General features: G+C 34.5%; 1 protein-coding gene, 1 non-coding gene and 1 pseudogene across 2 annotated transcripts; 1 reads left to right on the top strand and 2 right to left on the bottom strand.

The window, feature by feature from the left end:
* Positions 1 to 1,377: 1,377 nt before the first annotated feature.
* LOC103962733 (E3 ubiquitin-protein ligase At3g02290) lies at positions 1,378 to 4,811 on the top strand. Its single transcript, XM_009375494.3, has 5 exons — positions 1,378 to 1,651; positions 2,506 to 2,870; positions 3,249 to 3,675; positions 4,088 to 4,197; positions 4,602 to 4,811. The coding sequence occupies exons 2-5, from the start codon at positions 2,751 to 2,753 to the stop codon at positions 4,626 to 4,628; spliced, it is 684 nt and encodes a 227-aa protein (XP_009373769.1). The 5' UTR covers positions 1,378 to 1,651; positions 2,506 to 2,750; the 3' UTR covers positions 4,629 to 4,811.
* Positions 4,812 to 5,123: 312 nt separating this feature from the next.
* On the bottom strand, positions 5,124 to 6,303 carry LOC103962771 (annotated as a pseudogene).
* Positions 6,304 to 6,504: 201 nt separating this feature from the next.
* On the bottom strand, positions 6,505 to 9,012 carry LOC103962734. The gene is made up of 8 exons (XR_007256251.1): positions 8,824 to 9,012; positions 8,435 to 8,579; positions 7,929 to 8,051; positions 7,782 to 7,825; positions 7,510 to 7,634; positions 7,179 to 7,263; positions 6,927 to 6,983; positions 6,505 to 6,832 (listed from the first exon to the last, which is right to left on the bottom strand). It is a non-coding gene; the product is annotated as an uncharacterized protein YwbO (transcript).
* Positions 9,013 to 12,661: the final 3,649 nt, after the last annotated feature.

Below are 12,661 nucleotides of genomic sequence, written 5' to 3'. Positions count from 1 at the left end.
TTTTAGGTTAAATTTGATTTTCACAATTATTTTTATTTTTCATCTTATGTCCAGCAATAATGCCATTTTGAAAAGGGATGTTTGTCAAGATAAATATGTCCAGCAATAATGCCACTTTGAAAAGGGTTGTTGCATACAATACTAATATACTAATTGTAGGAAGAATGGGCATACAGTGCCGACACTTTGATGAGGAACAAATTGTCAATCTCTTTATTATATATTTTTCATATGATATTGAAAAAAGAAGGTCGAACTCAATACCTCGAGTGCAAAGTGCATGTTTCTTATTTGCAATGGGCAATTTATGAATTAGAAAATAAAAAATAACGAATATAGTGAATGAGAATGAGATCAACTATTTTTTATGGTCAAACCTATTTCCTAATTTTTCAGGTATTGGGTTGCAATTGGTAGTGTGGGAAATACGTACTTTGTGATTTCATGTCTCATGTGTGAGAAATTAGGAATCAGAATAATTTCAATCCTATACTTATAAAGAATGAGTATAAGAGAGAAAAGAATGATTCTAACTCTTGACTTCTCACGTTTTAGTGCATATAAGAAATATAAAAAAAAAAAAGTTAAGTCTTACCTTAATTTCTGAAATCAAATGCCTTCAAAAAAGAAGAATTGGAACAACTAAGGAGAGTAGTTAATCTAATTTTCCTTTTGTACTTCGTCATTTCTAAGTTCCTTAGGTATGTTTGGGTGAAGAACTTTCAAATTCTCAGGGATTTATATATGGTGATGAAGAAATAAATCACAAAAAGTTTGATAGGAGTGGTTATAAATGACCACAAAATATTACAAAATGCATGATATACGGATCTCAAAATGATTACTTGAAATGAATCATTTACAAATTTTTATCAAAATTTTTCCTATTTCTGTGATTAATTTTGTTCCAAATTCTCTTATCTAACCTTTTGTGATCAATTTTTTCTTCATTTGACCTAAAGACCTTGTAATTTGGTGTCCTTACCCAAACATACTCTATGTTCTTATCTTATCAATTTTTTTTTTTGTAAATGATAAGTTAAACATGCCATTGGTAAATAAAAAAAATAAAAAAAGATAAATAAGCAAGGATAGTGCTATTCAGTATTCACATTCAATTTTATTTCTTATACATTCATGTTAATTTGTTATTATTAATATTTTTTAAATCTTTTAGTTCGATTAGCTGGAAATTAATAAGAACATAGAAGAAATAAAAATAAATGTGGATAGTGACGATGATAATTAAGGTTCTACCAATACGTATATAAAATCACTAAACCATTTATTTAATATTTTTTTGGGAGGAGAATTATTTATTTTGCATTTGGTTTGGGAATGGGACATCATCATTAAAGTTAAAGGGGACAGATTAAAGGAGGTGACTTTAAAATTCCGCGCATTCATAGCTCCCATAACCCGAAAATCCAAAATCCAAGTACAAATCCAACACAATTTTGACAAATTCGAAAACCCAATTTCTTAACCCACTTACCCAAATTTAGCACCCGATTTTCGAATTTTCATATTTATCCAATCATCCAATTCCTAATTCTACTGAATTTTCCGATTCCTTGGTGCACCTGTCTCTGTCCACCCACCAAGATCAATCTCCATCTCTCTCCTTCCACTTCCTTCCCACCTCTCTCAGGTACTTTTAATTTGAAAATCTATGTATTTGTAATTTTTTTTTTAAATTTATTTGCTTTCTGCAGTGTTTTGAATCTTCTGATTGCTTCAGGATTGAATTGTATCTGCAAAAGGAGTTTGATTTTTTATTTATTTGCTTTTTTTTTTTTCTGGTGATGGGTTTTATTCCATGAACATTCTGATTGCTGCAAATTTGAATTTTGCAATTGGGTTTTGTTTTTTGAACCTTTTGGATGTTCCAAGATTTGATTTTTGCAAAAGGGTCTGTCTATTTACATTGGTTTATGTGTTTTCCAGGTTGATCTTCCTATTAATCCTTTTATTTTTGAAAAATTAGGATAGCTTCGTGTTTTCCTTTCCCAAATTATGGTGTTTTAGTTTTTAAAATGTTTTGGATTAACTGACTTGACCTTCACTTTTCTGTGAATTTTTCTCTTGGTTGATATGCCTTTCTTCTTCACCATACTAGAGGAAGGGTGAGGAACAAAAAAGATGGTTGCTTTCTTAATAGATGTGGGGGATTTGTATCTAAATATATCTCTTTGGTGTGACTTTATAATCTTAAGTACCTTCTGAAATTTTCTGTGTTTCCTTATTTTTCAAGTCATGGGATTATATAGCTGCATTTGGTTAGGTGCTACGATCTTTCGCAGGAAACATGACGTCGAAATAATTGATTTACTTTAAATGTATGAACTCTCTGTACCACTAAACTGATCAACATGGATTGTTTATGTTTTGCGCTTTAGTTAATTTGGCTAGTGAATTTGTTTAGATAGCTCTCTTCAGTTGTAGCGTTTTCTCTTGTCGATATTGTTGTTCGAAACTTGAACATTACTGTATTCTATTTCGCAGGTGAAGAATATAACCGTAAGTTATACCAAAACCAGAAAAGGCATCCGACATTGTTAAATAGAAGAGGGAGGGTACCAGTCCGCAGAGGCAGTGGGACTTCTGCGAGCTTTGTGTCCTCTCTTGTACTTATCAAAGTACAGTTATTGCTCCTAGCGCTCTGTTGATTAATGCACAAGTGGAGCTTGATTGGTTTTGGTTGATGAGAGTGTAGAATTGTTGCCGAGACTTATTTTGAAGCTGGCACAATGGGTTCTGTTTGTTGTTGTTTGAATTCTGAGAATTTTGAAGATTATGTGAACCCGAACAGTTCTGCATATAGGGACTGTGCCTGTCTTAGTTGCTTTCTTCAGAACTTTCTAAATGTGGTATGCCTTTGTCATCCTCATTACTGAACTAATTCTTCTTCTTTTTTGTCCTTATGTGTTTTCCGAGTTCCATATGTTTAGAATGCATAATACATTCAACATTAATATTTTTGTTTATCTGTAATTATGCTGGAGACAGTGCTGCTTTTGTGCCCTCACTTATCTGCTATTGCATTGGCAACCCTGTGAATATTTTGCTGGAACAAATGAAAAGCCGTTTTTCTAATTTACTTTTGATTATCAATTAGGCAGTTGCTCACTGTTAGAAGTTTTGAAGCTTATAAAAACTTAAATTGATGATTATTAAGATATTTATATTGATGATAAAAACTTTCTTCAAGATGGAAGTATAACCTGTTATCTTCCCTTATTTTGCAGTATACATCACTATTCAGAAGAGAGGAAGTGCATTCGATCCCCTCATCCATTCAGGGGGCTGCATCAATGAACTCCTCAGCATCACTTGACAACTCCTTGTCTGACATGTATCGTTCGCCTCCAAGGCCCTTGCCTTATGATGCTGACCCCAGATACAATCGCTTGCAGCGGGATGGGTTGATTTCTAGGCGGGAGAAGGGCTCAAGTCACTCTCATGAGGAGGCTGAACCTCTAAGAAGTGATACTGATGCAGATTCTGAAAGTTTGAGTACGGGAGAAAAATGGAATGGCTCTGCTTGTGAAGATGGGTCAAAAGAACATCGTTCCAAGTCCTCAATGAAGTTCTCATCGGCCAAAGCTACAACTGGAATTGGGAACTTCTATTCATCCTCAGAGGACGAGGATGTTTGTCCAACATGTCTTGAAGGTAATTTTTCTTTGACTGGTGTTTGTCCTTCTTCCCTCAATCTGTAGTAGCCGAGTTTCTTCATGTTGACTTTTTTGTGGATCTGATGGTCATTTCCACTTAAAAGTACACAAACATGAATGACACAGTCCTATTTGGACTCTGTTAATTGCACGTGTTTGCTTACCAAATTGAATCAACTCAATTACATCTGTAAAGGGTACATTTTCATGTTGCCTTTGCTCTGCTCCCCTAGAAATCGCACTACTTCAATAATTTGGCACGAAGCTTGGAAAGAGACTTAAAAACGCTTGAGTGGATCTGCAATATTTGTTGCAATGTTGATTGGTTTATGATTCTGGAAAGTGTACCCTTATGGTATATAACTTCTGATATATAAATTCTCATGTTTTTTCTGTTGCCATTTATGCAGAATACACACACGAAAACCCAAAAATAATAACAAAATGCTCTCATCATTTTCACCTTGGTTGTATATATGAATGGATGGAGAGAAGTGAAAGCTGCCCTGTTTGTGGCAAGGTAACATTTTCTTTCATAATGATGATTGATGATAATCTGTAGGTAGCGACGGCTTTTAGTTTTCAACTCCAGTCAAGTATTTGTGTTACTTACGTTATAGGAAAATTCCACCATCGCCGATGTATTGCTATGCATGTTTTAACTATTTATTTTTGGTCCTGAAGTACTCGAATATCCTTTTCCCTCACCAACACACATGGACTCGAGCTGCTCGATCAAGTAATTTGGTTTTGTACTGTCGATTATACGCTGCATATTCATACCGTCAATTAAAAAAATTAGGAAGTCCATCCTAAAGTTATTTCTCTAAGCTTTTCATCTGATATGACAAATAGTTATAAAGCAAGTTGCTTTTCTCCTGCAACCTGTATTTTGACTGTGGATTTATATGTTTCGCTTTGTAGGTGATGGTATTCGATGAAACGACTTAATCGCGATCGAAAAGGTTTGCGTCGTTGATGAATCCAACAACTTTGGAAGAGAGAGAACACTAAGGAAGTGATTTTCATTGTGAATACCACATGTCGAAAGTGTCAATTGATGGTACATATAAACTTGATTTCTGAGAACTTGTAAGTAAATATTCATTCCATATAAGTTCTTTCTTGCTTGCATTGCTCGGTTAAATTATGATTTACTTTTCACTTCTTTCTCCCTTAATGGTGTCTTAAATCTCACATCAGATTAGAAAGACTGAACAACATTAGCCTAATTATATATCGGGAATTGTTACTAGCGCTCCAAAATACTTAATGCAGATGAATGTTTTCGTATCAGATAAAATTAAAAGCCGGATAAATAAGGATACATATTGGGATAGTTATATGCAGAAATATCTGATATGTTATTAGATTGTAAATCAAGATCGCTCGATTAACGATTGTCATTAACACCATTAATACAACATGCAAAATTGTTGAACAAAAGAAAATTGATCAGCATTTAATTTAAAACATGTTTCCAAGGTTGCGTATTCTTGTTAGAGCTACATAGTGAATGCCTTGAGATGTGAAGTTTTATAATTTTTTGGCTGATTCGAAAGCAGCCAGAAAGACCTCAGTTGGCTGAGCACCACTCAACTCTTCCTTTCCAATAATCTGCCCCAAGTAAATTACCGAAATGGTTATCAAATGAGTCATAAATTTTTACGGGATGTGAAGTTTTCATCACCCACGACAAAGTACGGGATTCCTTTTACTCCAAGTACTTCTTGAGCTCTTCCTCTACCTTCATTTTATCATAACAAGCAAGGTCAGCAGAAAATCACAGTCGCCTATTTCTCTCTCAAGACGCAATGGTTTTGTGACGAGAGATATAGGAAGGAAATGATATATCTCCGGTCGTATGATAGAATCTCTCGAAGAATTGACCTCGTTGAGCCCATTGCTAGGGTCATCAAGAAACTCTGCTGCCTTTCTGCATCATTTTTTTCAGCACATTGCAGAAGAAAATCCCTGCAATCAAATTGCAAATACCTTTTACCTCCTAAGTCGTAAAGAATAAAGAAATTGTCTCAAAACTAAGCTTCTACCTGTCCCCAATGTGTTCCCCCTCTGTGAAGTATCCAAGACAAATCTCATCCACAAGATCATGATAATGATCTTGTTGCCCAGCAAAATATATAAGCTTGTGACTCTCTAAAGTATTTCCTCTGCACTTGCTTTAGACGATTCAGATCACTGAAATACAATTTATAGGATGCCCTTTGAGGGTGTCCTTCAAATATATTTATACATTGAGATTTCCGGTGCATAACTTCTTACATTTGACGTACGTGAATTGAACACTTCGGACACATCTTTGCCGAGCTTTTTCGCATAGTACTCTTTCTTGTGAGTGCCTATTTAAGGGGCATCAGGATCGAGTTGATACCGACGCCACCGGAGCTCGAACTCCTATCGATCGATCGTTACCTGCCACCGGAGCTTTGTCCAGATTTCTTTTAGCCACAAAGCACCACGGACACACACTGTCTGCAACCATATCAATTTCAACAGGCTTTTTCCTTCTAGCCACGGACACACACTGTGGCTTGCAGCTCAAGCGGTTCAAAACATATAATCTTCTACCCGAGCACTTGTGTTTGATTTCTTTGCCCGATATCATTTGTATGAAGAAAAAAGCCCAAAATAATGTTTACTTCTAAAGTTTGCCTATATCAGTAGATGTGGACGTTTCAAACTTGCACTTGTCATCATTTTTCTAACAACAAAAGAACGTCGGAATTCAGGCATTTTAATCTTACTAAAACGTGATTCGTGAAAACACGGCGATCTCATCTATAACCAAGAACAAAACAAAGGAACAAGAGAAAACCTGGTATCACATGGATAGACATATATAAACCCGGTGTCGCATTATTACATCATGTGAAGAAAAAGGTTCATGATTCACGCTCAAACATGATACAAATTACTCATATGTATTGAAAATATATTTCCAAGGTTGGATTCTTATTGGACATGGAGAGCGAAGGCTCGTATATGTAAATATATTTCCGAGGTTGGATTCTTATTGGAGATGGAGAGCGGATGCTCGTATATGTAAGGTTGCATCACTTTGTGGCTGCTTCGAAAGCTCTCAAGAACACCTCAGGCGGTTGGCCGCCACTTAACGCAAGCTTTCCATTGTTAAACTGCCAAAAGAACCAAATGATTCATAAGTAGAAGATCTATTAAGCTAATCCAACAAAAGTTCAATATTCATATATGTGAGTTTTCATCGCTCACCAAAAAATGTGGGACTCCATTGATGTTTCTTGCGTACTTCTCCAGTTCTTCATTGACCTTCATTTTATCATAACGAGCAACATCAGATATATCGAAAATACAGAAGGTTGTTTCTAATTCTAGCCAGATTTACTTTCCAGGTACAAAAAACCAGAATCTTATAAGTTGAATCAGTCGATCTTTGAATCTACATTCTGTTCTCATTTGTTAACTTGGCAAATAATAGCAACGTGAAGGAATCAGTAAACAAACCTCATTGAGGCCATTGTTGGGGTCTTCAAGAAACTCTGCTGCCCCTTCTACTCCAACCTTTTGAGCACTTTCCAGAAGAAATTCCCTGTATCCAAATTGCAAATATTTGAATTGTGCCTCTTAAATTCAGATTTAAGGATGTAACAGCATTTACTTCCACGTTGTTTGTTCTCCCATAAAAACTGCTTATCTTGTTCATCTTAGAATGGAAGGGGTTCACAACATTTAACGCGTATCACAAAGTATACAAGAGAAGTAATCGCTAAATACAACCTTTAAGGCATACAGATGTGAAGTCATGAAAAACTGGCCCGAAACTTTGCTTAATTACCTGTCCCCGATGTATTTTGCCTGTGTGAAGTATCCAAGAATAGTTCACCCACAAGAGCATGTTGCTTATCATGCGCTTGAAGCCCAGCAAAATAGATAAGCCTGTGGCTATCTAGAGTACTTCCCCTGTGCAATTTCGACACAATGTTAATAACGTAATACCTAAACTGCAATCCAAGTTCTAACAAAACCTTTTCCTGGCTTTCCCTCTATTACGAATTTGGAATCAGTGAAACAATGGAAAACGAAAAAAGAAGTATCCTTTACACTTACGTGAGCCCGGTAAGGTTATATTCCAGGCTGTGGCTTCGGAAAATCTGCAATTGTCAAAGGGGACATAGTGAGTGACTGGATTGACTAAACATGTATTTCAGTGTTCTGTTTGTACAGGTGATTCATAGAATAGAATTGCAGCGATACCTCTGCCATCCGAGCCTCCATTTGTTTCGACCTATTAGTCCCAAATTTTTCCTCATAATAACTTCTCTTATCAACGCCTTCTTTAGGCGCATTGGGATTAAGTTGGAATGGATGCCATCTAACCTGAAAAGTTCATACACAGTGACAATATTTTAGGATGGAAACACAGCACAGCACAAAGCCAACAACTTATATACACTTAGGGTCCGTTTGGTACTTCTTTTGCAGGATGCACTTATGCTCATAAACGCTTTCACTATAAGTGGTTTTACTAGAAACACATTAAAATTTTTATCAAAAGTATCCAGTGCGTCTGCTAGAAAGCGCTCCTACAATCTAGAAATACTTTTATGTTTTCCTACCAAACGTATTTAGAAGCACTTCTGGTTGTCAAAAACAGCTTTTAAACAAAAGCAACAACAACAACAACAACATCAATATGGTGAAAGAAAAAAACAACAGCATCAACACAACAAAAGCAAACAACACAAGGAAAAGCAGAGAACCTCAAAGTCGAATCGATCACGAGATGCCTCAAAAGCTTTTTCAAGATTTCTCTTGCCCACAAAGCACCACGGGCACACCGTATCCGACACGATGTCAATTTGGATGAGCTTCTTCCCAGCCGACACACCAGCCATGTTTCTATTTCTACCACGAAATTAACACAAACAACACAAAATTAACGGCAGTAACCATAAGAACAATTCCCGCCGGCAATTTTGACATCAAAAGTCACCCGATTAACTCAGATTTCATATCATTTTTTTTAATAGTTTTAACATCAACCAACATATTCATACAAATTAAAATACAACGATTGACGAAACAAATGAATCTAATAAATTAAAAAGATTTGATGCCTTCATTCGAAGTTGCGAAGTAGTTACGTTACCTGTCTGTCTGTAAAGACTGTAATTTTATCAAAAGCTTGCGTCTTTGGAGAAGGAGAAGTCAATCGCACTCGCACGTCGTGGCTTTATGGATGCCCTGCCGACGTTTTCATCAACGTCTTCCACCGCCTCATTTCTTCAGGCTTCACCAACCGCACCCACGCCACGCACCGTAAAAGTCAAGGAGAGCTAATCTTGAGTGGCACATTTGACCAAAAAGTTAGAAAGGTAAATGCATAATAGGAATACTTTTTGACCCTCGAAAGTCTTTTTCTAGGGATGGGCAACGGTTATGGTGGATGGATAATCGTAATTATTTACTCATAACCATTTAAGTTTTTACTCACGTAACAGTTTACCCGTTGAGTATTTACATAAACGGGTATATCTATTGATGGAGTGCATAAGGATATTTACATAAACGGATATACCCATTGATGCAGTGCATAAGGAGTTCATTCAACGGGGATTTTGGTATTTTGGTGTTTGGTCATTCCGTTAATTATTAATTTGATATTCATGTATCTTAGGCTGTGATTTAATATTTGTAGTAATTTTGATGCATTGTAAGTTGTGTTTTAAATTGAGTGGCTAGGTGGAACAATTGTCATTTAATATGATTTCGTGGCTTAGGGAGTTGTATCTGCATTGATGAAGATGTTTTGGCACACTAGTATATTAGGGAGAGAGTTTGATATGTTAAAGGAAGACAATTGGAATTATAATTTTATGGTAATGAAGAATTGAGCACTGCTCTTCTATGATTTTTTCTGTCAAGCCTCGTGTGTCTTTTGACATCTCCTCTATCTCTTTGTCGTTTTGCATTACCCATATCCATAACCACATACCCATTTCCCCATAATCGCGTACCCGTTTATTTTTACCCATCTACCTATTTTTTTTAACAACTTGAAAATTAAAAAGAAATTTGTCATAATTTTCTTTTTTCTAACTATTAAATACCGTTATAAGTACATTTAACATGTATTTTTATATTAACGGCAATATTATTTGTGAATATATGCGATGTCTCCCAATTATTTGACGGTCAATCTATTACAAGAATCATGCATGGTTGTAGGTTAATTAATATTCTTGTATACATACATACATATATATATATATATGTATGTAAGTACGCATCAGTGTGCTAATAAGCTAATTTGATAAATATTTGGATTTTTATTTAGAAACATATGTTCATCGATTCAAGCCATTTAATCGATTTCTAATTTTGGGGTCAAATATTTATTGAAAACTCGAGGCCAATTAAATATATATATATATATATAGGTACGCATCATCTAATAATAACATGTTTCTAAATGCTCAAGGTAATCATTATCTTGAATTAGTCAAAACTCCAAAAGACTCCAAAACAAAAATGTCTAACACTAATGCTTTAACACATTCAATCACATATATTAAACATTAGCTCATTCTATCAACTATATTTTTCTCTCAAGTGAGGCATATATTATATTATATGGCCCTTTATAATCAAGTATATCTCAGAATACTAAACCTAGTTAGAAACTAATTTTTTTTTTTTTTTTTTTAGTTTTACATATATTAAAATAAACGGTTAAATGGGTACCCGTTTATAACTGCGGGTAATACTCATAACCGTTCATTTAAATTTCACGGGTAAACGGTTATACCCATAACCGTAACCATCAAATTTAAATGGACGGATAACCGCGGTTACCCATAACCAATGGGTATTTTCCCATCCCTAGTGAGGATCCTCCTGACCAAACCCATCGGGTCGTTGAAATTTTATCCAACGGCTACAATTATTATAACTTTTAGAGGGGCCCCATGTTTGTAGCCGTTGGATAAAATTTCAACAACCCGATGGGCTTCGTCAAGAGGATCCTCACCCTTTGCTTAGGAGAGGATCATGATCCGTATGTTTTGATATGGGTCTAATGTATTGCACAGTCATAGGTGGGGTCTAATAAGTAGACCAATTAAAGTGTTCATAATTTGAAAACAAAATTGCATCGACTGTCATTGAATGTTTTATCATAACTCTTCCAGAATTAACATGGAACTTTAAGTTACACATAAAATCTCATCATTTCATAAAAAACTCTCATCTTTTTTAGTTTACAATATATCGTTGTAACTAAAAAAAAAAAGCTACTCATCAAATCTCGTCTTCATCAAAAACTCTATCCGACTCATGTTTTGAATTTTCCTCACGATTCCTGCAAATTAGTATCTAAATTTGAATTTGAATTCGCATGAAGCTATGAGAACTACAAGTAGTTTTACATGTTTTTGTTGAATCGTTTACAACAGTAAGCTTCATTTTTGTTGGTATTTGTTACATGATTCGAGAGCATTATACATTGATTGTCTTACGTAAGTAATTGCTCAAGAGCTTTTGACATTGATTGTGTTAGCTTCGAGGGCTTTTAACATTACCAAGATGGAAGACTACATCTTATTGTTAGAATCTTGTAAAATTACTTATTCCACCATGATAGGTAGTTACAATACGATAGGTAGTTTAGCTTGTACAAGTACTTGTATGGCAGGTAGTTCAGACTGTAAAAGTACTTATATAATAGGTAGTTTAGATTATAAAAGATCAGTTGAAATCTAAGTTTATGCCGACTAATATTATAATATGATAGGTAGTTTAGCTTGTACAAGTACTTATATGACATGTAGTTTAGACTGTAAAAGTACTTATATGATAGGTAGTTTAGATTGTAACAGATCAACTGAAATCTAGGTTTATACTGACTAATAGGGTACCTGAGTTGAAAAAAAAAAAAATAGAAACATAATGTAACTAATAGCGAGGCCCCCCAAGAGATTTATAGGTGTCCGAAATTTTGGAAATGTCCTAAATTAATTTTAGGAAATATGTGGTGCGAATATAATGACTCTAACTTTGGCTTATATAGCACACAGTTTTTTGTGAAAAAAAAAATTGAAATTTTTATCTTTAAGAAATATTTTGCGCTGGAGTAAGGAAAATATTGCAAAACATTTCGATGTGATCCTACTAATTATTAGGTTTTGAAACTATTTTTTATTGATTCTTAAAGTGAGAAAATAGAAAAATATCTTTAAATTTAAGTTTTAAATCATTGATTACAAGTATTTAAAAATGAATTATAATATATTTTGCACGAAAAAAATATATTTTGAAAAACACGAATATAATAGTGTGTTGTTATGGTAAGAGAAATAAAAGAAACATTAACAAAATAAAAAATAAAAAATAAAAAGTGAAATGAAAAAAAATTGAAAAGGGAGGGATCGGTATGAAGGTAGCAACTTTTAACCAAATTAGTCGCTATCATTTCAGCGACTATACTCAAAGAGAGTAGCTAGCAAAGTACCGATCGTATCATTTTCTATTTTTTTTTCTTTTTTTTTCTTTTTCCATTGAATAGATATAGTAGAATAAAATATTAATCACAATGCAAAGTATCAACCTAACAACAAAAAGTACTGACACATGGAGTCCTATTCATGGACCTAAATAAAAAAAATAACTAAATATTGGACTAATCTAATTGTTAGGCCATAAAATTGGGAAATGGATCCTTTCTGGATCTCTTCCACCAAATCTACCCAATTACTTAATTCGGACCCTTGAAATTTAGTCCAAAGGCTAAAGTTATTATAAATTTTAAAGGGGCCCCCTATTTGTAGTCGTTGGATCAAATTTCAAGGGCCTGAATTGATTAATTGGGTGGATTTGGTGTAAGGGATCCAGAGAGGATCTCTTTCCATAAAATTGGACCTATTTCAAGTTAGTTTATTTACACATAATAGATTTGTAAGGAAGAAGTTAATTTAAACCACATATTAATG

Source organism: the organism of the source record quoted next, unplaced genomic scaffold (assembly GCF_019419815.1).
Source record: "Pyrus x bretschneideri cultivar Hongxiangsu unplaced genomic scaffold, Pyrus_bretschneideri_v1 Contig13, whole genome shotgun sequence".
Lineage (NCBI taxonomy): Eukaryota > Viridiplantae > Streptophyta > Magnoliopsida > Rosales > Rosaceae > Pyrus > Pyrus x bretschneideri.
Note: the sequence above shows the minus strand (reverse complement) of the source record. Positions and strands in the feature narration are given on the sequence as shown.

Coding starts and splice junctions, on each gene's coding strand:
- LOC103962733 (XM_009375494.3), top strand. CDS start 2,751: ATGGGTTCTGTTTGTTGTTGTTTGAATTCTGAGAATTTTGAAGATTAT. Junction 2,871..3,248: donor TTCAGAACTTTCTAAATGTG/GTATGCCTTTGT, acceptor CTTATTTTGCAG/TATACATCACTATTCAGAAG. Junction 4,198..4,601: donor GCTGCCCTGTTTGTGGCAAG/GTAACATTTTCT, acceptor TTCGCTTTGTAG/GTGATGGTATTCGATGAAAC.